Source organism: Thermobia domestica, chromosome 7, assembly GCF_964235325.1.
Source record: "Thermobia domestica chromosome 7, izTheDome1.hap1.1, whole genome shotgun sequence".
NCBI classification, from domain to species: domain Eukaryota; kingdom Metazoa; phylum Arthropoda; class Insecta; order Zygentoma; family Lepismatidae; genus Thermobia; species Thermobia domestica.
The window spans coordinates 2,712,729-2,739,977 of NC_137460.1; the positions used below are offsets into that span (position 1 = coordinate 2,712,729).

Below are 27,249 nucleotides of genomic sequence, written 5' to 3' on the forward strand. Positions count from 1 at the left end.
AACAATGACTCCACTTTAAAAATATCACTAGACACGATTTTCGAGAGCTTTCTAATCCAACATTACCTTGTTCATTCTCCTGGAGCTAACGGTTTCTTTGTTCTATCCATACAGTGGGGACTCTCCACTGGGTCTCCAAACGCATACAAATAACGATCCTAGAAACGACTAACGTTACTGGAAAAGATGTTCTGAAGTGTTTATGAAGGATAAAAGAGTAACGAGTGGGTTTTGTTTTAAATGTTCTTAAATGCAGGAATAATTATTTAATATAAAAGAAACCGATGCACATTTTTTTTCGAAAGCTGTTTCGTATGGTAGCGAAAGACTTAGAGAGAAGAACGCAGACTGGAAGTATTAGAAAATCCTAAAACAAGTATTCGGATGCAACAGGGACTAAAATAGGAAATGACGGAAACGAGGAATTATGTAATTTATACCTTTTACCTAACATTAGTAAGGTCAGTAGTGTAGAAGGTTTGATCAGAGACTGGGGCAGGGCCAGTGGTCGAGACAGACCGGTGGCGCAGGCAGAAGAGATTACCTTAAAACAGTCGAACTGATACCAATACTACAGCATTGTTGAAGAATTTTATTGCCAATTAATACCTTCTTCAAGAGCTCGAATATTCACGCGTTCGATTCTCAATGTGCTATTATTTCTAAAGCAATTCATTGATCGGTTTTGAGTTGAGCGTCCCTTTCAGTGTCGAGGCTATATCAGATGTGGATCTACAGCTTCATGTAGGATCCGAACCACATGACCTTATGTCGATAATCAAACCTTGATCTCCCTCGCCAAAAGTGCGTACGCTAACCGCTTAGCCAGCTCATTTCTAAATAAAGTGTCTTGAATATTCAAAATGCAATTATAATATATAATTCCAAACATAAATATAATACTCCTAACTAACCCTATGGCCTATGGAACCCGGAGGTTCAGTGCCGCGTTCACAAAAGCTCACCACTGACTTCTATCCTTAGCCAATTGGATCCAGTTTCTACTTTGTATTCCTATCTCTGCGAGATCCATCTTAATATTGTCCTCCCATCTGCGCCTAGGTCTTCCTAATGGTCGTTTTCCGATTGGTCTTCCAGTCAAGACTTTGAAAGCGTTTCTACTTTCTTCCATTCTAGCTACATGACCCGCCCACCTAAGCCTCCTAGACTTCACGACCCTAACAATGTTGGGTAAACCATATAAATTATATAGTTCCTCGTTATGAAGTTTCCGCCATTCCCCATTCCCGTTCCTCTTGGGTCCGAATATTTGTCTCAAGATCTTGTTCTCAAATGCTTTCAGTCTATGTTCTTCCCTCAGAGTAAGTGACCATGTTTCGCAGCCATACAGAACTACAGGCATGATTATCGTTTTATATATTTTAAGCTTCAAATTCCTCGACAGAATTTGCGACGACAAATGATTTTGAACCAAATAATAACACGAATTCCCTGCTTTCAGTCGACATTTAATTTCTTCGTGAATATGATTTTCCTCTGTTAATATTGATCCTAGATATTTGAAACTATGCACTTTATCAAAAGTATTGTTTAAAATTTTAACGCATCCATATTTTGCTGTATTCCGGTCCCGTCTTATTTCCATGTATTTAGTTTTCTCTGCATTTACTTCTAAGCCCATGTCCCTGCAAGCGTTTAGTAAGATCTCTGCATTTCTTTCTATTGTTCTCCTATCATCACCTATTAAATTTACATCATCAGCATATGCCATAACCAGGTGAATACCGTTCAACTCTAGGCCCTGGTTGCTATCTTTGATTTTGCTCTTGGCGTATTCCAGAACGAAGTTAAGTAATAATGGCGACAACGCATCTCCTTGTTTCAGGCCATTCTATATATTATTCCTATATAATATTCCTAGATAATAGACTAGACTATATAATATTCCTAGACAAGAAAATATTGCCCGCAGTAAAAACATATGTAGCGTACGTAAAACCGTAGTTTACATACGTAAATCCTGTAGTTCTTGAATTTAACGTACTTACAGATTTCCCTAGTAAACGTATGGATACCATATTTTTGTGCAATATACCACTGTCCAGTGTAGTAGTCGGCTCAGTCCGGTGGGGCACAGTAGCTCAGCAGTAGAGCAGTGCATCTCTGGTGCGTGAGGACCTGGTTCGACCCCCGGCCAAGTAAATTTATGGTGGACAATATCGTGTCCATGACTTTCTCGGAGTACTCAAATTTTCTCCCACATTTTCATTTCATCGATTCTTCCATCATCATTCACTTGAATTTATCATCCATCTCGCTTGGCCTAAAGGGCGTAAACTGAACGATTTTTGCTAGCATTTTAACCGAGCAAAAGTTTATATGTCATAATATCTTGCTTAAGGGGATGGTGTAAACTAGGGATGGCCAGAACCGGTTCCTGTTGGAACCGGTTTTCCGGTCTGAACGGACCCGGTTCTAGAAGATCCGTTTCCGAAACCGGTTCTTCAGATCCAGGTCTAGAACCGGTTCTTCGGATCCTGATCTGGAACCGGTTCTTCGGATCCAGGTCTAGAACCGGTTCTCAAATCCGGTTCTGAAACCGGGTTTTCGGATCCATGTCTGGAACCGAAACTTTGTGACGATCCCTACGCTAAACCCGAGCTGCTGGAAGGCTGTGAACAGTGTGCTAGATGAAATGGTGGAAGCGACAGGCAGGCGCCCAGGCGGTGGCCACTTGTCTCATTTGGCTAAATAAGCTGGGTAACTGGCAAACTCAATGGTTAAACAGACAAACTGGCCAACTCATTTGGCTAAACACCCACTGGTAGACCAAAATAAAAGCAAAAAAAAAAAAAAAACACTGGTGGCCCAAATTTTTTTCTGGGAGCACAAGAGAGTCTGGACGGGGAGGGCACAAGCGCATGGTCCTCTTTGCAGTGTTTGAGGTGAAATTTGTGCCTCCTCTACGGGTCTTTGGGGCTTTAGGATCCAGGTCTGGAACCGGGTTTTCAGATCCAGATCTTGAACCGGTTCCTAAGATCCGGTTCTGGAATCAGGTTTTCGGATCCAAGTCTGGAACCGGTTCTGAAAACCGGATCTCCGAGAACCGGTTCCTCGCGGAACAGGAACCGGAACTTTGTGTTCATCCCTAGTGTAAACCCCTCCTTACCAGTGTTGAATTCAGACTTTTGTACAAAAGGGGGCAATAAAATTTAAGGGGGGGCTCTTCTAGATTGCAGTAGACCATCAGGAATCTGTTACAACAAAACTCGCGACTGGTTATTGTCTGATGGGATGCAATAACCAACATATTGCCATTTCCCCCTAACTATTATTGTAAAGCGATTGTGTGCGCTTGTATCTAATTTCCAAGTTTTTATTAAAATTGTTAGGTTGGGCAAAAGAAGAAACTAATTTTCTTTTAAAAAACAAAAATCTTTGCTTTTAAGACTTCTATTTCCGAAAAAAAAAACTAACCAGAAAAAGCAAATATTTCAATGCATGTGTTTAGATATTCTAGGGGGCGCATATATATTCCAGAGGAGGCTCAACTCCCAATTGAACATGCCTGAATTCAATACTGCTCCTTACGTACGCCACTGATTCAGAGTCTCATTTGTAGGTTCCATCCTCCCCCTTTTCATACCTACATATTGAAATCGGAACTTGTTAGAATATTGTACCTTTATCATAGTTTTGCAAGGTGAAACGAATCTCATTTGTTTTAAATGCAAAACTTTGTTATGGGTGATGTATTTTCGACTTCATTAGTTTGCAACATTTGAATTGAATAGTATAACAATGCCTCCTCCCCCCCATTTTTCATATAAATTCAAATTAAGGGAGCTGTTCTAATATAAATATAAATAACAAAACCCTGCAGAGTGGTGTTTGTTTATCGGCTACTCATACGATGAACGATGAACACTTTGTTTGCAGAGATTTTTCAGTCTGTTTTATATAATAAAGTTTTTCCCCTTTGTTTTTCCATCCATCATACAAACAAACACGGAAAAATTCCATTTTCATGGAAAAACACAGTTTTAGTAACATTTTTGCAGTACGTAACGAAAGTGTTTACCTATGTACTATATGTTATGTGTTTTTGCATTACAAGGGAAAAGGGATTTGCAATACCTAGATATCGCTGTGAAAAAGAGAAACACATAGGGTCTACATATAAATTAAACTTTACAATAATTAAACATCACAAAAACTGTTATTTAAAAAAGGAAAAATAATTATCAATATATCCATATTAACATATCAGTATGTAGGCGTAGTTAATCTTTCATGTTGGAGGGGCGCACCGAGAAATTTTTGTTTGGTGGGGAGGTTCGAATACTACAATACACTACGTCTATGTACTATTAAACCTACGTTATTTTGTACCCGAAAAGACGATAAGTAATTGTAAAACACTTCCACCTATATTTCCAGAAAAAATGACAGAAATAGATTGTTTTTATTTTTTAAAAAAAGTACAGAAGAAGTATAAAATCAAATTTTCATGGTACATCAATAATTTCCTTGTTAAAAAAGTACAGGGTGGGCCATAAGTCCCTTACCACCCCTTGTAAAATCCGTGTTCGTGGAAAATAGTGAACAACAACCATGCAGTAACATAGTAGGCCGAGGAGGAAGTCTTCCACACCTGGGTTTATCTGCTATGGAACCAGTATCCATGAACTTCTGGAAGAATTGGGCGACACTAACGTGGGACACAGGATGTCGATCTGGGTGCCTGGCATTGAATTCAGCTGCTACAGCCCTTGCACTCCTTCCTCCCCATGTCCTGATCAACTCCTTCATCTCTGCTGTCGTTAGCGGCATAATTATTCACCTGCAACAACAGAAACAGTACCGTAAAACTAGCAATTTGAAATGTCTGTAACCTTTGAACACATTAAGATATCAACAAACCGATTTCAGCATTGTGTTTGTCTTTAAATTCTAGCCTAACATGATGTGCTGCATGACCATGTTCCTATTTAAAAATCTTGACCTGAATTCAAGATGGCGGCTTTCAAGATGGCCGCCATCTTGATCACCATCACAATTCGACTTCCCCCTCAGCCTACTATGTTACTACATGGTTGTTGTTCACTATTTTCCACGAACACGGATTTTACAAGGGGTGGTAAGGGACTTATGGTCCACCCTGTATAGTTTAATTGAGAAAGTGTACAAATGTATGTTGAGTTGGGAGTTAGGGGGGGGGGCGTCCAGGCCCAGTGGAATCCCCCTCCCGTGGTACGATCCTTTGTAACGATAAATTCTACTAAAACTGGAAGTGGTAGTTTGTTTCCCATAGAACGAAAACGTAACAAGATGCGACAAATAGATTATTGATATTGATTGAAGATTACAAGACCCCATCTGAAGTCTTATTCTTCTACTAAAAATACACTGAGTGCTGACTAAAATGCGACCAGACCTCCACACACCTAAGTGTGGCCAGCAGCCGAGCTGATTACATGATCACACCGACTGGTAAAATTGCAAAGAAACAAACACTCGAGACTACGTGTTGGCAGACAGCACACTGTTATAATAGGAGGTGGGCAGGATTTATCCACAATTTTAATAGGGCATGATTATGGGTACCCGAGCAATAAGTGCGTCAAGAACCTACACAGCAATACTTGTCGGATACGCCCGTTACTATGTGGTGTACAAGGAATGGGAAGAAAATGGGATAACGATCTTCAAGAGACGGAACTACAGTGGTGTACGGAAGTTTAAAACGTGGGACGAACGTCGCTTCAAACAGCTCGTAACAGACAAACGAACCATCAATATACGGGAATTAAGTGACCAATACAATGGTGGATACGCAACACCTATATCCCAAACAACTATACGGCATTCACTGGCATGCAAGCAGTTCCACAACAGACGACACACTCGTAGAGATGCAAAAAAGCCAGCTTTTTTGAATCGATGGTTTTTTTCACATAAAAAGCCGGCTTTTTTGGGAAAAAAACGAGAATTTTGGAAATTTTGGCTTTTTTCAACTTCATGATTTTTCTATCTAAATAGCTTTCTTATAGTATATTCTATAGTTAGATAAAAATTCCATGACCTGAATGTGATATTTCGCTCTGAAATTCACCATCAAGATGGATGGAGCACATGTTTTACGAATTAAAGCTAACATGAAGAATGTAGTATTTGAGAGTAATTTTAGAGGCTATTTAACTTTATTTTAACTTTTGAGTTATCGAAATCTTTTTTCTTCTCTAGTTTGTCATCCGTGTTTCATTTCTAAGAGCTTTTAGTACTCTAGCTTCTAGCGCAAAAGTTAAACTTGCCCGTTTTTCTATTTATCCGTCAAAGCGTACGTTTTTCAATATATCCGTCAAACCGTACTTCCACATTTCTGTTATACTGTAGCTGTGAAGTGATTTAGCAATAATTTTCCGGACACAACCTTGAATACCAATTTATACAAATAATCAGTAGCGGATTTAGGAAAGTACTTTAGGAGGGGTTTTTCTGATTGTTTCGTTTCCTAAAAAGTCCTACTTTTATTTGGGAAGTGCTTGAAGTTTATGAGTACAGGCATAACTAATATTTCGTTTCGTTTATATGTTTAGCAATAATATTCCGGATACAACTTTAAAAATCATTTTATACTGAGAATCAGTGGCGGATTTAGAAAAGTATTTTGGGAAGGGAAAAGTAGTCTTTTTTTGGGGGGGGGAGTTCCGTAATGATATGTTGAATCCCTCTTGTTAAAAATTCAGAAAACTTGAGGATTGGGTAAACTGTGATGGTGGTTCTATAAAACTTAACTGTAGAATTTCAAGAATATACAGAACCAAAAGCTCTAGATGTGCAGCCTTTAAGTGTATCATATAAATCTAAGTATTTCTCTTATGTTTTATTTTAATTTTATTTTGTTTCAAAAAGAGGGTATGGAATATTTTGAAGTAAAAATACTACATACTATTTTGCTAGTTATTTGTGTATTCTTTAAAAAGAAGTCTTTACTTTTAGGGTTGGCTGATTTACAGCAACTTTTTTTTTTAATAACCGGTTTAAACCACAAAAATAAAAAGAATGAAAAATGCGAATCGTGTGAACTTCATGGTAACGTTTACAGATATCAAACCACCTGCAATAGTTTTATTTTCCTTTCACCTTTTAATCAAGGTATCCCATGTTCAATTCTCGGTCGAACCACAATCCTTTTTTCGTGCGTAACCCAAGTAGCGGTTCGGATGTCAGTTTAAGCGAAAGTCTTCTCCTTGATAACCTCGGTATTTCGTAAGGATGTTAAGCCTAAATATACGAAACAAACCAAATTGTATATTTCTACATGCCTAAATGCGTGTTGTTTTATAAAGAAGCCAATATTGCTTAAATATATTGATAGAAATTGGCAAAATTTATCGATTGCCTACGTAGCTTCCAACATTAGCTTAGATTGGACTTTCAATGATATCTACGTACCGGTACTAAATTTGTAATTTAATACCTCAGTTTTAGCGTACTGATTATGGTACGTTGACCTTTAAATTTTACATGCAAAGCAATAACAGGATTTTCCCGTTATTGTCTTACATTTCAAGTAATGACGGGATTTTCCCAATGGCTAGGGCGGGAGATTCTCAACTTAAGAAATTTACTGATCGCACTTCTTTAAGCTTACGGGAGTTCTTCCGGCATAACCCCGCTGTTGCATAATAACGTCAAGGCGAAACAAACTTAGGCTATTTCTGTGAATATGTAATATAAATACATAAAGCAAAAAATCTAAGTCAAAAAAGCCTGGTTTAAACCAAAAAAGCCTGGTTTAAACATCCCCCAAAAAACGGGTTTTTGGCATATTCAAAAACAACCACGGTTCTTGCCAACTCTGCTTACTTTTGTATATAGGAGGTTAAAAAATTCTTATTATATATATTGGTTAATCCTGTGGAATTCATAATGTAAATATGTTGAAGAAAAATTGTTTGAAATATTTTTTCGAAATTCATAGTTTATTTTCGATGTTTTATATTATTATCAGCATCAACCACTAATTAAATGATTTTTTGTGTTATAGAGAAGCGATACAAAGTCTGTTTTATCCATTTAAAGCAGTATTTTGAAAAAAGCCCAAAATTTCCGAAGCAAAAAAGCAAAGCAGAAAAAACCGAGTTTTTTTCCAAAAAAGCCGGGTTTTTTTCGAGCCCTTGCATCTCTACACACTCGTCACTCATTCCTTACGACTCGTCACAACCGATTTCGTAACGCACAAATTGGAGCAAGGGTATGTTAATCCGATGAATCACGATTTGTGCTACTCTTCTCGGAGGGGCGTGTGCATGTGGGGCGCCAATATCACTGTTTCGTAACTTTTAAATACAGAGATTGTTGCTAATTTGAATAATGATTATAGGATATTGTTTATTGTTTATCCTCGGTAGAAAGATAATACTATTTCAGATGCATCTTAATTATTATTGAAACAAGTACATAGAGAAGAAGGTTACAAAATAATAAATATAAAAATTATAAATTTTAACAATTTACGCTTGTTATGGAGGAAGACCTCCATGCACGAACTTCTTATGTGTTGGTTTTTAGCATAATTAATGAAGTACTTACAGGAAAGTTTGTTGGTATAGATTGGGGTTTATACTGTCAAGGTTTTAATTTTAGTGGTTGACTAACTATTTTGTTCGACTATCAAAATGACTGACCAAATAGCTCACCCTTTGTTTACCATTTGTTTAGTTTAAATACCCTGTTTTTGGCTTTTCACCTGCATAAGTTCCTTATTTTGTTTTTGTATTTTGACATTTTCACTTTCATTTTTAAATTTCACTTCCTTGAAAGTGCGTTTACGAAACCTCAGCCTGTTTGTTTCTTTTATTTTTAATTTTTACAAGTTTTTAATATACATTGATGAGTTGAAATTACATTACATCACGAAGTTATGGGTCGCTCGTGCATGGTGCGTACTTTACAGGGCAGGTGGGGGTGGCTGTATGGTTTCGAAATGCTTTTGTTGGCATAGACTGGAACCGTTGGTGTATATGGACCACAGCGAGACATCCGTTGTGTACCTGCAGGTGTTAGAGAATCACATACACCCTACAATGCAACACTTCTTCCCACACGAAGACGGCATTATATAGGACGACAGTGCACAGTGCCACCAAGCTAGAACTCTACTTCCTTGGGTTAAGAGTCTTCATCCCGGCGAAATTAAAGTACCGCTAATTTTACAGAAATTATGTGATATCTTCAAATAGATAAAAGATAATCGAAATATGGAACAAGAGCGCCCTAGACAATATTATTTTACATGAGAAACCGTTATCACGATTCAATTATCTGCTTTCGATTTCGAGCCATTTTGAAAATCGGCATTTATTTTTGCGTTTCTAAACGGCTGAAAACGTAAAGCTACTAGGTGACTTGTGATAACGGTATCTCACGCAAAATAATATTGTCTGGGGCGCTCTTGTTCCATATTTCAATTATCTTTTATCCATTTGAAGATATCAAATAATTACTGTAAAATTAGCGGTATTTTAATTTCGCCGGGATGAAGACTCTTAAGGAACATCCCACGTAGCTGTAGCTTATGAACTGGCCTCCCTAAGTCACCGGATCTTAATCCTATAGAACATTTACGGGACTTGCGGAACGGGCTCTTTGTATTATGACTCTTGCAACAACATATGTGGTCTCATTGTGGGATGTCCTCAGGAATATGTAGTGTCAGATCCCCGTGGAAACATATCAGCAACTAAAAGAACCCATGCCACGCCGTGTTCAGGCCATCCTTCGAGCAAAAGGTGGACCAGCAAAATATTAGACAAGTGATTACTCAGTGTAGTGACAACCTGTGCAACATTCAGCTTCAATATTGACTCTTAAAGAGCAAATATCGTAAGGGACTGTGGAAAACAATTTATGATAATGATCCAGCGTTCGAAGAACAGGTCACATATCTGGCCTTATCTATCTTTTGTGACCAGAAATAGTATATCTACTGGCTCCGGTTTTACTATTGAACCTCCATAGTTTGAAAGTCTACTGTGATTTCGTAATGTGAAAAAAATCTCACTTGTTAGTAATGAGTAGAGGCATCGGATTTTTATGCACTTAAAATTCATTGAATATGCATGAAACTATGGTGGTAATATGCACTGATTATGCACTAACAATGCAATAAAAGAGAGCATTTTCAAACGTGCAGCAAAGTTGTGACGAACTTTATAACTAGAATATAACTTCAAAAGTGTACTTTGCCCTTCGTGGACTTCTCTTCAGAATTTATTTTTATGACAGTTACAGTTTATATACTCCTAACTTTTTAAAACACACACAAATTATGACATTAAAATAAACACAGCGATATGACAAATATCTCTAGATTTTCTTCACGTTTGTGTTTTAGAGTACACTTGCTTTACACGAAAAAATACGAGCCTCACTTTTCTCGATTCCCACTGTACAAATATATATATATATATATAAGGAATTACTCCTTCCCGTAATTAGCCTTACAATATATTACAAAATTGATCTCTACATTTTTTGGTGTCAGTTTGTGATATTTTGGAGACAGAAAATGATTTCTGAATATCATTAGATGTTACTGGACATCTGGCAAGTTCAAATTTAACCGTTAAAGGTATTTTGTCATAGTTTCGATCATGGCGCCCAAAGGGGAGGGCAGTATGGGGTCCGCCCCCCCCCTGACTCACGAAAATGTATACGTAGTATAGCAAACCAACCATGGAGATAGCCTCACCAGAAAATTTTGTTTGGGAGCCCCTGGTTTCAATTGTTTCGTAATCGGAGTTTCTGGCAATGACATACCTTAATTTGTTTTCCACATAGCGTCCGAATTTACCATGAACTGACTTGAGCTCGTGTCGAATGTTATCAACTAGAGCTAAGTGTTTATTGAGAAGCATTCCCTACGTCTCTTGCTTCTGAATTAATGTCAACACATTACCATGTCTTTTATTATTAGATGTCTTGGCAATTGTAAGTGCATTTGCTCTGCTGATCGGTTACTAACATTATTGGTCCTCCATAAACTATGTATTCTTCCATCCTTCCATGCAGAAAGTCATTCTATTGTATTGACAATTAAATACATTGAAAATACAAACTAAAACTAAATGTTTTTCATAACTTCTATAATTAAACATCTGAAATAAAAAAGAAAATACACAATATGCTGAATATATTCTTAAGAGTCTTCATCCCAGCGAAATTAAAATACCGCTAATTTTAGTAATTATGAGATATCTTCAAGTAGATAAAAGATAATCGAAATGTGGAACAAGAGCGCCCTAGACAATATTATTTTACATAAGAAACCGTTATCACGACTCACTTAACTGCTTTCGATTTCGAGCCATTTTGAAATTAGGCATTTATTTTCGCGTTTCTAAACAGCTGAAAACGGAAAGCCACTAGGTGACTTGTGATAACGGTACCTCACTCAAAATAATATTGTCTAGGACGCTCTTGTTCCATATTTCAATTATCTTTTATCTATTTGAAGATATCACATAATTACTGTAAAATTAGCGGTATTTTAATTTCGCCGGGATAAAGACTCTTAAGCTGAGATGTGTTTCAGTACATGCTCTAACATTTGAAATATGTCTTTATATATGCCATAAAACTTCAAATTCGACCTGTATTTCTGTTGTTAGAAATCCCTACAAAGTTTAACAGAGATGCATATAACCAAACAAAATATACACTTGCATAAAAAAAATCCGATGTCTAGTAATGAGAAACAAAGCACAGTGAATCTTATATCTAGTACCTTTTGCGATATCTACGGAATCTTGGGTGCTCTGAAACAATGTAGCATCAAATACGAACTTCCAAATATCTATAAAAGAGAAAACTAATTTTGGATCCCAAAAAGAATTATTTATGTTTTAAACGCTCTTTGCATACTCGTAAATACATTAGTAAATGCATTTTGGAAGATTTATTGCAGAATTCAATTCATTTTAAATTTAATTTCCCTCACAAAAAAAGAACTTACCTTCAATTAAACAACGTATGTATACAGAGAATTTACAATTTCAATTTCTGTTGTAGCAAGATTAATTTATTTGTAATACGACTGTTTTACATGTATCGTATTGTAGTATCTTGTTACAATAAAGGAGAGTCGCCGCGGTCACATCTGGTGCTTCAAGTTTATGACGGTTCATTTCATTGTATGCGTTCCATATGTATACCAAGTTAATATATGAAACAGTATGTAAATCTAGGTGTCGAGGTTTATTAACTGTCAGCGTACCTGACATAGCATGATTTGAAGTCGGAATGAGGCTTGGAGCCTTTCTTTTATTTCTTGTTGCCTTATATTCGTGAATGTCTATATAGTGAAGATATGGTCAGGCTAAAACTCCGTCATTTTATTATAATACACGAAGTGAGTTTAATTAAATGTAACCTACTGATCCATCTCTACATACACACTTGAAAGATGGGTGTCCTTGGTCATGCCCAAATACTTTTTCGTAATTTTCCTCGTCAATCCTTAAGAGTCTTCATCCCGGCGAAATTAAAATACCGCTAATTGTACAGTAATTATGTGATATCTTCAAATAGATAAAAGATAAATCGAAATGTGGAACAAGAGCGCCCTAGACAATATTATTTTACGTGAGAAACCGTTACCACGAATCGCCTATCTGCTTTCGATTTCGAGCCATTTTGAAAATCGGCATTTATTTTCGCGTTTCTAAACAGCTGAAAACGGAAAACCACTAGGTGACTTGTGATAACGGTACCCCAAGCAAAATAATATTGTCTAGGGCGCTCTTGTTCCACATTTCAATTATCTTTTATCTATTTGAAGATATCACATAATTACTGTACAATTAGCGGTATTTTAATTTCGCCGGGATGAAGACTCTTAATATAAAGCAAAAATATCCGTTTCTAAATAAAAGACTTCAAAACATTTAAGAGTTCCGGGTTGCATAAGCATCTAGGCGAAACCGAAAATGTTTAGATATTCTTAGCTGTCATTATAAATGGAACGGAACGCCTTAGTCTAGTGGTTATTGCGTTGGAGTTACCGAATTCGAATCCCGGTCAGTGCTTCTCAATTTTCTCTGTCCACCTAGCGTCGTGAGGCAAACTGGGGAGTTACGTGAATAAAACAAGTGACGGTCACTAGATCGAGAATGCTCCTGGCACGCCTTTCAAAAACAGGGCAACGTAGCGCGCTGATAACGTGTTAGTCGCTAGACTGCACGTAGTTCAACCGGTCGCTAACAGATGGCGTTAGAGAGGCTGAATCTCACAAAGGGCTGTTACGCCAAATGGTTCATTATAAAATTAAGATGGATCAGCCTGTGAGTAATGCTAAAATTTTTACAGTTAGGCTAATAGTTGTCGCTAGCCGTGCTACCTTTCATCTAACGCCAAGAGATGTCGCTAGCACGCTGTACGTTGTTTACTAAATTGTTCGGATTTGATTCTCAGTGGAAGGTTTCATCTAACTTTCAACTCATATGACTGCTGCTCAATAGAAAGACGTTAAAACTCTAATCAAAACAAACCCTCCCTGTTGGTTAAGTACAGACTTTTCCAACTGTTCGATGTACAACGCAGGAGCATGCTCTCACAATCTAAGAAAACACAGATAAACATAATTAGGAAAGGAGGAATGAATTGCATGACGTAGAAAAATTGAACAAAACAAAGATTGACATATGCTTTTGCCTACCTCTCACCACCTACGTTAAGTTACGTGTCAGCTCCTTTCCCTTTCCGTGTGTTTTACTGAAATGGGGAACAGCAAACTCTGACGTCAGAGAACATACAGGTTGAAAATGGCTGATCTAGTGGCTAGCACTAGACCTTTTTATACGACGTCTTCTTGCAAAAGCTTCGAACACACTATGCTGGTTCAGTTAAATTTCAAACTTAACGTTTCGTCCTACATAACAGTGGTTTGCTGACGTCGTATATACCAAACAATCTCAGTCTAAGAAAAATACAACTGGTTTTTCAATCATTCTAATCAAAATAGACCTTGATTTTTGATCTATCTATAATTAAAATAGAATTAAGTTTCAATCTAATCAAAATAGAACTGTTTTCAACTAATCTGATCCAATTAGGACTGATTTACAATCATTTAAGTTAAAATAAACCTGATTTTTGAATCAATCCAATCAAAATAGAACTGCTTTCTCAATGAATCTAATTAAAATAGAACTGGTTTTGAACCAATCTAATCACAATAAAACTAGTTTTCAATCAATGTAAACAAAGTAGACTTTGTTTTTAATCAATCTAATCAAACTGAAACTGGGTTTTCAATCAATCTTGTTAAAATAGAACTGGATTTCCAATCATTGAAACAAAAATAGAACTGGTTTCCAATCATGCCAATAAAAAAGAACTATTTCTTGAATTATTCTAATAAAAATGTAACCGTTTTCAATCCATCTGATCAAAATAGAACTGATTTGCAATCAATCTAGTTCGAATAGACTTTGTTTTAATCAATCCAATCAGAATAGAACTGGTTTTCCAATCAATCTAATTAAAATAGAACTAGTTTTTCAATCAATGCAATCGAAATAAACCTTGTTTTTCAATCAATCTAATTAAAATAAAACTAGTTTTTCAATTAGTGAAATTAAAATAGAACTTCTCTTTCAATTAATCTAATCAAAATAAAACTGGTTTTCCAATCAATCTACATAGTTAAAATATAACGTTTTCAATCATTCCAATCAAATTAGAACTGGTTTCCCAATGAATCTAATTAAAATACAAGTGTTTTTTCAACGAAACTGGTTAAAATAGAACTGCTTTACCAAGCAATCCAACTAAAATAGACATGGTTTTTCAATTAATCTAATCAAAATTAGAATTAATTTTCAATCAATCTAGTTAAAATTCAACAGCTTTTTCAATCAATCCAGTCAAAATACAATTGATTTTTCAATCATTCTAATTAAAATAGAATTAGCTTTTAAACTAATCTAATTAAAATAGTACTAGATTTTTAAACAATACAATCAAAATAGAGCTTGTTTTTCAATGAATCTAATCAAACCAGTTTTTCAATCAGTCTAGTTAAAATAGAACTCCTTTTCCAATCAACCCAATCAAAATAAAACTGGTTTTCCAATCAATCTAGTCAAAATAGCACCTTGGTGTTGATAATGCGATGTACCTTAAAGCGGATTTATTCTTAAATTCATGGTGATCAGTCTGTTTTGGAAGCTGCGGTAGTGTTGTTGGAAAGGCGAAAATTTTAACAACCAGACAGTGCAGGTTCGTTTCCGATGACGACAGCCAAAACTTCTCTCAGCCAAATGTGACTCAGAATGTTAACCTAACATCAGCCAACGTTTAACCGAAAAACTTTGGATGAGAAGTCAGGGGAAATAGTATTAAGCACTAAATCAAGCAACTAAATATTTAGCAGTTGACAATACTTCTCAGTTCCCAATTGATTATATCTTTTCGTAAGTAAAAACAACTTGCATGAAATGGTACTTGTCCTCGTGAGAGACCGTCATAAAATGCTATGAACTTCCTCATTTCCTACATCAATTAATGTAAAATTAAAAGCAAGTAACTCGCTCATTGCAAGCCACATTAGTTGGTAGACATGAGAATTATTCTTAGCATTAGTAGCAAGAGAACTAAAATAGTTTAGAGAGGAAGAGAAGAGACCAAGATACTAAAACAGAACAAACAAGGCCGTTGAGAGAAGTTACAAAGTAAAAAGTTCTTTTGTAAAGCATAAATATAATTTGTAGCTAGTTGGTCCCATAAGAAGCAAGTTTACGATTTGGTAAACGTATTAAGCGAAAGTGCACTCATATGTTGTTTCATTTGGAGGAGAAAAGGGGGAAACCTTTTAGGACCCAAAGTTGATAATGAATGTTACTAACTTTTATTATTATTTCGACCAAAAACGTTTCACTCCAAATCCCTAAGTACACCACGAGAGTAAATCTGTATTAATTTCAGAATATGTCGCGTGTAGGTGGTAGAAAGTTTTACTTAATGCAACTTATTTTTAGCAAAAAATGTAAAGTAGTGTTGTGTTAAGATCTTCACTTCTCTCTGCTATTACCTGCATTACATTAGTTTAGCAGTTTTTGAAATGGTGCTGGAATAAATTGAAGAATTGGGAGCAAGTGTATATTGTCTCCAAACACAACAGAAAATACGCTATGTCTTAAAAAGTTTATCAGTCCCAAACTCATTGGTCTCCAGGAATTATCCTCTGCAATTGCCAAAGTAACTAGTCAGTTAAGCGATATGTTTATTTAGTTCTCTTATTCGTCATTAACTAGCGTAAAAGCAACTTGGAAACACAAGGAAAGACAATAGATTTACCAACTATTTTGTTGATTTTCGTGATTGGCTTACAGCTTTGGGTCCAAATTCTGGATAAGGTAAGTAAACTTGTACTCAGGTCGGGCCCTAGGCAATTTGCAGCCCCTTGCAATGACATCATTTGCCGTATGCCTTTTCTCCAAGAAAGAACGAATCTTAAAAGCCACGATTTTTAAATATGCTATTCCATCATAAATAACGAAATGGAGGGAAAGAGCACTCGCACTCAGAAAGGCCCAAAATTACAAATACAGTCTCTTTGGGTCTGTTTTTTAAAATAATAATCTATTTTAGTGAAAGATAAAGCAAACACGCTTACAGAGGAAAGATGGTAATCCTTTTTATAGAATTCAATTTCGAGCTTCAATCTCAATATATCAGTTTACAATTCCAGTGCAACTAGCCCTTTTATCTTTATTTCTTGATTTTCCTTCTACATTTCTTAAAGAAAATTATCTAAAAAATTTGTTTCCACCTACAACGATAAGGAACTTCTTTGTGACAAAGACAAGACTACTTTCCATATCAAAACTGTGATGACTAACTAAATGGAACAGGTTTGCTAGTGTTCGAGAATTGACTTCTTGTATTTTGATAACAATCAAGCAATTCATACTGGGATTTGTTTAACCATTTACTTCAACATTATCCATGTGACCTTAAACTAATGCGACCTAAATATGATTTATGAATGTAGTATTCAAACAGGTCAGCTTAGTCAATTTAACTACCATCATCATGAAGTCTTTTTCCAATAAGAAATATTTATTTTAAACAATATAAGTATGACAGAGAGTAACACAATATAAGTACAATATAAGTAACAGAGAGTATAACAATATAAGTATTAACAATATAAGTATGCACGTGTTGCACATATGGTAGAGTCGGCCCTGCTTGTACTATACCTTGATTGTCGCAGATCAAACTACATTATTCATGCCATGTATCAGCATTAATTTTGCGTAATAGCACTAGCCGTAATGCATTCAACAAGTAGCTCTAACTTTTACATAAAATGGCTTCTCATGAGGCAATGCTGGATAGGAAGTACTTCGAAACCCCAAAGTGCTTGACATTACCCAATGGTATCAAGTAAACGATCAGCAATTCTTCGATATTTCTCTATTTCTTCATATGTTTCTTTATTTGCTTTACTAGAGTAAGTTTTTGTTTAGCCTAGGTATAGCTTTCTTTTCAAATAAATCAAAAGAATAAAAAAGTTTCTTTATGAAAGCTTCCCACGATTATGCCCTTTAGGCTAAGGCAGACAGACGATTATGCCCTTTAGTCTAAGGGAGATAGACGATTATGCCCTTTAGGCTAAGGCAGACAGACGATTATGCCCTTTAGTCTAAGGGAGATAGACGATTATGCCCTTTAGTCTAAGGGAGATAGACGATTATGCCCTTTAGGCTAAGGGAGATAGACGATTATGCCCTTTAGGCTAAGGGAGATAGACGATTATGCCCTTTAGTCTAAGGGAGATAGACGATTATGCCCTTTAGGCTAAGGGAGATAGACGATTATGCCCTTTAGGCTAAGGCAGACAGACGATTATGCCCTTTAGTCTAAGGGAGATAGACGATTATGCCCTTTAGGCTAAGAGAGATAGACGATTATGCCCTTTAGGCTAAGGCAGACAGACGATTATGCCCTTTAGTCTAAGGGAGATAGACGATTATGCCCTTTAGGCTAAGGGAGATAGACGATTATGCCCTTTAGGCTAAGGAGATAGACGATTATGCCCTTTAGGCTAAGGAGATAGACGATTATGCCCTTTAGTCTAAGGGAGATAGACGATTATGCCCTTTAGGCTAAGGGAGATAGACGATTATGCCCTTTAGTCTAAGGGAGATAGACGATTATGCCCTTTAGGCTAAGGGAGACAGACGATTATGCCCTTTAGGCTAAGGGAGACAGACGATTAAGGCAAGTGAATGATGATAGAAAAACTGGTAGAATGGGAATATGGGAGGAATCGGGAGTATCCTGAGCAAACCCACGAACACGATGTTGTTCACCACAAACTTCTATGGCCGGAGATCGCTCCAGGCGAAACCAAGCACTAGATATGCGGTCTATCACTAATCCGCCATGCCTCCTCTAGATATTTGTTTATGTTCCTTACTATGTTAAGTTGTATATCAAATACAATGTTTGTTAAATATATGTATAAATACTAAAATTATAGTACGCTTTCTAATGTATTTTTATTCAATTTCGCGTCACTTAAGAATGAGTTTTTTTCCCGAACACCACACAGAGAAAAATCCGTTCTCCAGATAGCGGTATATTGTACAAATATACGGTATCCTCTTGCTTACTATAGAAATCAGTACGGAGCATACGTTATCCGTATGCTACATAGACACTCCCCGTAGATGTTACATCATGCCGTTGTAGGATGTCTGACATCTAACAGTTTTCCGTATATCACATACATATACTTATGTTACCTTCGTCAGCTATATGATATATACGTCCATTTGTATGTGAGATCCTGACCGCCTACATTGCTTTATACGGAAAGTACGTATAGATGGAACACTTATACAGACAGTATTATACAGATAAAACATGCGTTTTCAGTTATATGTCTGCTGTACGTTAAGTACAAAAACTGCAGGAATTACGCGTGTAACCTATCTTTTTAAGTACGCCACCTACATTTTTTTCTTAGTGAATGTTCGGGATTACGTGACCATCGGGGCAATCCCGAACAAATTGTATATAGACTACCTCAGTAACTCGAACAATCTCCATATTATCTAGATATAGACTCTCAATTTTATTTCAGTAAACATAAGAGTTATTTATATTGCAAGTTTAAGCGTTCCTGAATACCTCCCCCTTAATTTGCCCTTGCCTATTGCAATTGTATCAATCATACCTTTCATAATGATTGAAGTACTAGTATAGGTACAACAGGATGAAGTAAGGGGCTGGACACAGTTTCCGGACAGGAAAGCTTCTAAATTTATGGTAAAATATCTTCCACAAGTGACAGAACATGATAAGAAGAGTAATTGCGTTGAAACACAAGTGTATCAGTACAATATTCCAAAGCTTGCAATTCTGGACATATTATTCTGAAATAAAATTTGACAAAGGGAGGGGGAAGAAAATAATGTTATAAGAATATGGAATAAGTCTACTTATTTATGTGCAGATCCATGTATGTTTCACGTCCCCAAAACATAGAACATACACAGTGAATATATATATGTGTGTGAGTGAGAATGAATTCAGAAAAGCTATGGTCATCAGCTAACTCCCCCCCTTTTTTTTTGTTTCCGTCCCCGCAGTAACCACTCCGACCACCCACATAGAAAGAGCGAGCGCTTAAAATGTGTAAATCTTAATTAAGAAATCCGATGGGATGCTCCGGAAATGCTACTTATTTCCTGAAAGCGAGGCTCTCGCTAAATAGGAAAACAAATGAACAACGCAATACACACTTCCTCTGAAACTTGCTCTCCTGCTGTGCGCGCCAAGCGGTGTCCATTCGTTTAACTACTGTAAAATATGGTAAAGGAAGAGCTTCCTTTGGTTTCCCATGCTTTCAGACCAGGAAAAATATTTTTAATATAATCTATAATTAGCATAATGCTATCCTTACCATTTTCTTATGCAGTGAAACTTTTCTATGTCTGCGTCGTTTGGCTACATAAAAATTTTATCTCAGAGAAATACCCTGTTAACTTAGGAGCTGTGATGGCTTGGTGGTAGAGGGTTCACTTCTGGTGCGTGAGGACAGCTGGTTTCTTCAGAGCTCGCACCACGTGAGCTTTATGGTGGACTAACACCTAGAAGGTTTCGAAATGTGGGTGTGAAGAAGAATGAAAATGAAAGAAATCTTTAAATTTTATGTCCTACGATTATACTGGCTAGGCTAAACAAGACGGCGATGATGAGAAATGAATGAAATGGTGAAATGAAGAAAGTAGGAGGAAACGGTAGAATTCCCAGAAAACCCAAGCGCACGGTGCTAATCCCCCACAAGGTTCACTTTTCCCGAGCTGGGATTGAACCAAGGACCCCATGCACCAGAGGTGAACGCTCTACCACTAAGCCACCACGGCCTCCTGGAGAAGAATGGAAAGAATTAGCTGGATCGAGCGGAAAACGAATGAGAGCGTCTTAGAAAGGGTGGTGGAGAAAAGTACAATTTTAGACATTATTAACAAGAGGAAGAGAAACAGGTTGGGACATTTGCTACGAAGAAACTGTATCATGAAGGACGTAGTATGATGGCAGGAAAGAGAGGGAGAGGGCGAAGGAGGTTACAATTAATAGACGATATCAAAACAGAAAATTCGTATTTGAAAACAAAGAAGTTAGCGAAGAAGACCATGGAGCATGGAAGTTTTTCAGTTGCGGCAAGTGACCTGCCAATACAGGCAAAATGCCTATAATGATGGTGATTAACGCTGTGTGCGTGAATTTTCTAGAGGATCTCCCGTTCCCTTCCACTTTCTTCATTCCACCATTATCATTCATCTTATCATGATATATTTTAGCCTCGGAAGATAACTCGATTCGAATTTAAACTTCTAAAAAATCTGAAGTAATATCGTTACTGTGTGTACATGACCCATAAATTGCTGATAAATTACTGTAAATAATCGGCAAACTCATATAAGGTCAAATAAATACGTTTTATAGTATCTATTAAGAAGGAATTAGTTCAGACTATGGAAAACACTAAATGTACCTGTAAATGAAATTACACATTAGGTAACAATTGGCGTATTCAAGCTACTTCAAGGACATTCAAATATATTCAGAGTAATCATCGCGTTATTTAATTTATTCCTTTATCACAAATGAGATTATGTAGCAAGAGATCTATAGTTTAAAGCGGGATCTAAATGGTTTAAAGCGGGATCTAAATGGTTTAAAGCGGGATCTCAATAGTTTAAAGGGGATCTAGAGTTTAAAGCGGGATCTACAGTTTAAAGCGGGATCTAAAGCGAGATCTATAGTTTAAAGCGGGATCTAAATAGTTTAAAGCGGGATCTATAGTTTAAAGCAGGATCTAAAGCGGGATTTATAGTTTAAAGCGAGATCGAACTGAAGACTCTGTACACCAAATAAATGCTCTCTAGTCACTTGACTAGGAAAAGGGATTATCCCGGAAGAATATAGCTGGCCATCAAAATACAACTAAATCATGATTTTTCTGTAATCCAAGCTCATTCTGCAAGACACGGCCTTTAATACCGGACCAAAGACAAAGACCAAAGACCCAAGGCAAAGCGGTACTGCAAAGGAAAATTCTATAATCGTGAGAGAAAATTTGGATCAAAAGGAGAATTTTGTTATAGGAACAGAAATTTTAGGTATAAAAGAAAAGAAATTTTATAATAAGAATAGATTTTTTTTAATAAAGAACAAAAATATAGGATGGAAACAATAAATTTCGATCAGAAAATTTATATTATAGATTTAAAAGTAAAATAAAAAAATCTAAAATGGGTACAAAAACATTCATTGCATTCCACGAACACATACATGTGAAAACATTCTTTCTATACAATTAATAATCACATTTTTTTTATCAATTGATAATGCTTTTTTTAAAAAAAACTACATACTATAAATAGCTATGAAGTATTCAGCATTATAGGTGTTTGTTTACCAAAAATAGGTCTATGTAAATACAGAAAAAAGAGAATGAAATTATTTTGATGAATGTAATTCCACTATATCAAATATTCAGTGCATCTACGATATATTGCATACCATTTGTGTAATTGTCTAAGTTTTCTTTTTTCGGTATATATATATATATATATATATATATATATATATATATATATATATATAGCCAAATCATACGCAGTGTTGAATGCACAGCGCCTCTCTTGTAGGCCATCCCTCAATAATAATTCAGCATACATCATTGGCTTGTGTCCCACATTTTTTGTTAAACCAGAAATCGGCATTTAAATTTTTATTGGATTTTTGCATATGGACCGATGTCTCGTGGGAAATTTACGGTCTGTGTTAACTCTACGATATCATTGAGAGAGAGAGAAAGAGGAACCAATTTATTTTTCTCCGCGCTTTACCTCAATCACAAGCTCAATATAACCTTGTATCTGTATTGTATTATAATAGAGTGTCTCGTCTAAGGGAATGATTACATGGGATTTCCATTCACTCGCCCTTTGTTACAAAACTATATAAAACTTTAACTCATTTTTTCCAGGATGAGACAGATAGAGAAACAGAGCAAAAGTTATTATATTATTTAAAAAAAAATCAAATAAAATAAAAAACAAAAGTTATATACAATTTTTCATCAACGTGGAAATGATCTCCGAAAGACTTTTGTGATAGAAATACCTAAAGAATAATTCCAGGCAACTTCTGGAAAACAAAAAACAAAGTGGTTTCAACACAATTATAATTCGATTTACAGTTTGTTTATTTCCTGGTTCTTCAGTGAACAACTCTTCGATATTTTCAACGAACCTAAAAAGTTCATTACTGAATTCTCTATGTCTGTGTGTGTGTGTTTGTGTGTTTCTCTTATTTGCGAATTTCTCAATTTTGAGTCCTCCATTCCATAAAACATCTAAAACTATCTGAAAGAAGTGATGGAATTTTTGCGTCAATCTTTCCGTTACCGAGAAGTTGACCAAAAAAAATTCCGATTTCGGGAGATTTAAGTTGCCATATCTCGGGAACCATAAGTCATAGAGAGATGATATTGGTGTTGATCAATAGCTAAGAGGATGGTGAACATTGTGGTATCAAATAGTAACCGGTGGCCACTGACCAAGTGGCCATCGTTCCCGAGCAATTGTTCAAGAAGTTCGGATTTCAGGAGATTTATGACTCAGGAAAAAAAAATCGTAAAATATCGTCTCTTTATGACTCAGGAACCGTAAGTCATAAAGAGATGATATTTTGCGAATTTTTCAATTTTGAGCCTTCCACTTTGAGCATATGTCTTCGTAAAACAACATATCATGGAACATTTTAACAGAACTCTTAAAAAAAAAAAAAAAAAAACGGAAAAAATTTTGTACTCAAGGAAATTCTAAACGGATGTATATATTACAAGAAAATGTTTAATGAGTATAATAATAAAGTACATAGAAGAATTGATATAAAGGATGTAGAAGTTAATAAGAAAAATTAATTATTTCTAAGTCCGTTTTGGCAATGTTCTTGGAACATTCTCGACCGATTTTAATATTACGTTGATTGATTAATTAACATTCACGATTTCTGTCAGCAGCGAGGGTATATAAGACGAGACGTACAGTTCAATTAATTTATTTATTAACTTACACGTAATAAATCATTACCGAAGCCATAGAGAGAACAAGGCTTAAACTTCGAAATTGAATCTAAACTTTCGATGCTGTTCTACCTGGAATTAAATGTAGACTTTACAACGATATTGTATATCTGACATCTGTGAATTACTACCATTTCTAATTGTAGCTATTTTGGGCAACGGTGCTTAGAAGTGCATGGTCTGTTGTGAAGAAGAAGAAGAAGAAAAATGTAGAATATATGTTGAGATAGATTGATGTCCATGTAGTGGTAGTTGTTTTAACTAGAGATAGTTATTGGTTTCGTGTTGCTATGACAACAGAAAGATTATTCACGAAATTTTGAAAATAAAAAGTTAGTTGTGCTATGCATTTGATGTGTCTAATTTTCAAGGTATGCAGTTATTAGAATTTGCAATTATATATAAAAATTAAAATGCTGAATCGTGTTGACTTATCTAGTGATTCGAATTGTGGGCAATTATGTAACATAAAGATAACAAAAAAGTATACATAACGTTACTTTGTTCTTGAAAAGCACTCGCGTTAGATATTAGATCAAAGAAAAGAGGACTGTAAATTAAGTTGGAGTTGAATCAATACAAAACTTCTGAACAGGAAAGATTTAGTTTCAGGTCATCTCTATTCTTGGAAAAAATATTTTGTATTAGGACCAAGGTAAAGTATCTAACATAGGCCATCAATACGTTGTTGAGCACGGTAAAATTAATGGCAGTGCTTCGCAACGATAAATTTGTTCTCAACTGCAATAATTTATATACTGAAGAAAATTGAAAATAAATGCAACAACAATATTCAAAACAATTCATGGGAGTGTGTAATCAGAAAATCTTTAAGGAATAAGCATTTATTATCGTGAAATAAACTTAAACGGGGAGCGGTATAATTTGTATCGCGATCCCTGATTTGTGAGATTAGTGAGCTCGAGAGCAAATGTGAATAAGCTAAGCTCGTACTCAAGCGAGTAAAAGTTTTAGCTAATATGATCCTCATTGGGACTAGTGAGCGACCCCTTAGAGCAGGAGCTCTCAATCTTTATCACTGGCGTACCATCATAAGTCATAAGTACCACTAAAGGATGCCTCGAGTACCACCAGCCGTATACGTACCACAGGTTGAGAAACTATACCTTAGAAAATAGTGAACCTGAGTCAGCGTAAGCTCAAGAAAGCTTGATTGCAAAATGACAAATCCTACCTACCGTTGGAATTGTGGGAACATTATCCTCCTCAGTCACCATTATACAGCCGTGTTAGAATTTCAAATTTTTGTCTGTTTTTGTTAGGAATTAATACTATATTTTCTGCGCAAACAAATATTTTGAGAGAAACTTGTTAGTGTTTTCAAATCTCTAGTAAGTGCCCCTTATAAACGCCCTTACTCATCGTTGCACATTGCTGCTACCAATGGGAAATTAGCATCCTTTCAGAAGTTGGTAAAAACCTATCCCAACCATTAACTTCTTACCATAACATCCAGTAGAATTTGGGTAGTGATATAGTTTATATTGTAATGATTTTATAGGTAGAGGCAAAATAACGGTCCGGGCGAGTCTTTTCCCCTTTACTAATTTATTATAAAATTCCTAAGTACAATGTCTTTGAAAGAATAAATAGTGTCTTTTCTTTTTATTGACCAAATGAAGGAGATCGGTGTTTTGCACGGTGCACCTTCTCTCAAAGCAGTCTTCAAGGCATCTGCAATGTTTTGGTGAGTCTTGAAGGAAAACCCCCTCAGCCTAAGACAGCTTCGTGAGGTTTGGCTGTAGTGAGGATCTCTAGTCCAATGCGATCTCGGGTTAAGGAAAGGTGTATCCCTTGAGTCTTTATATTTGAACTGTGTCCTTGCTGGCGCTGCTGTCAATATGTGATTTCCAATTCCTCACTCAAAAGAGAAGGTACAAGTTGCTGTGACCGAGATCTTTCAATTGTTGGATGCGGAAGTGTTGTCACAATGAATTATTACTCACACTTCATTGTGTTCTTTCTTGTTAGTCATTCTAAGTAGCCTACGATCTTCACTCAAGACCAAACGACTGAATGACAAATTGGCAACGCAGCTGAGGTCATTCACTTCTTTTCCCTAAGCAAAGAGACGGTGTCCTCCGTCAGAGGGTGGCGAGGGTGAGGCCAAAGTATAGTTCACATAGTTTCCGAGGGTACAGGTGGAATAGACAAGCTCTAGTCCAATGCGACCTGGGAGCAGGTGTTGGTTAGTTGATCAGTGGTCAGACTGATTACATGTCCTCGCTTTTATAGAAGGCCTCTTGGTAGTTCGTTCCTCCTCGGGCTATGTCGTCTTGGTTTCGTATCTTCCGTATTGACTTCTCGTCTGTTTCATTGTTTGTAATCAATAACACGTGTTGTATTGACATGTGCTTCTGTTATGATATGGGGTCCTCACAATGTAATGAGCGTTTATTTTTTGTGCAGCGCAAAATTTATCAACTACTATTTATTAAAGGATACATATATTGATATAAAATTCGAAGGCGTATCCATATTTTTTTAAAAGTAACTCAATAGGAAACAATCTCAGTTTAGTTGTGATTAAATTAAACTAAAAATCTAAACTAGAGGGTGAGAAAAATGTACAAATTTCTTTCTAACACAAGAACACTTCTTTCCGTAAAATTTCTATTCGTTCTTCTATGTAAAATGATTGAGTACAAGTCATCCTGAATTTTGATCATACTCATCTCTTTATGGAATGATTACATTAATATAAGTTTATTAAGAAAAAACTGCGAGAATGTAGTCCATACGTGTAGTTTCCAAAGATTATCGGCATAATCCCCAGCAAAGGTGCTTGAACTCATGTCGTTAATGTCAAGAGTTCGGAACTCATGCTAGTTCAACCTCATCCTCATGAAGTGAGCACGAGTTCCAAATCATGATGTAACCATGGGATCGAATAAGTGTGATGTTGGATTGATTGTGTGAGTTTGAGGTAAAATAAGAGTGGTGTCGAATTGATGCCAGTGTGAGATCGAGTGAGCGTGATAAAATGTTGTTTTGGGCTAGAAGTCCAATGAACATGATGTTGCGAGCGTGAGTTTGAGTGAGTATGAGATCAAATTGATGAAATAAGCGGGAGATCGAGTGATCATAGGTGTCGAAATGGTAATGTGAGCATGAGTTTGAGTAAGTGTATGGTGTCGAGTTAATGTTGTGAGCGTAAGGTTAGTTCCAAATATGCACCATTCATCCCAGGACTTTACGAGGAAATCGACGACAAATATTCATTCTTATGTAAATTGAAATTTATAATGTATTTGCAATTTCTAGCACATCTACTTGAATATTATTTCTTATTTGTAACTTTTGTTTCTTCACAGAAGGCATTGTGAGTTACACTGCTCCTAAAGGAGTGACGAGGAATAGCGACAGAGACCTTGAGGACGTTAGCTATGACGGGATTCTCATCGACGGAACGATCATGAGTCAGGGATTGGGACAACTTACAGACGGCTTGTTTGGAGACAACGACTTCACTCCGGACCCCAAGGGACAAGGAACAGGCAAGTATACACTTCTTGTCACATCCAACTTGTATATAAAATTTGATTTCAAATATTGAGCGTTGAGTTTTGATTCTTTCTTCCTCA

The 27,249-nt window shown here is 36.2% G+C and overlaps 1 protein-coding gene across 2 annotated transcripts in view; it reads left to right on the forward strand.

The window, feature by feature from the left end:
- LOC145689831 (discoidin domain-containing receptor 2-like) overlaps positions 1-27,249 on the forward strand; it is a 1,126,884-nt gene that overhangs the window by 891,307 nt on the left and 208,328 nt on the right. For both annotated transcript variants that reach the window (XM_081764050.1, XM_081764051.1), the window contains exon 7: positions 26,980-27,162. In XM_081764050.1, coding sequence (XP_081620176.1) covers positions 26,980-27,162 — 183 coding nt within the window. The remainder of the gene's footprint in view (positions 1-26,979; positions 27,163-27,249) is intronic.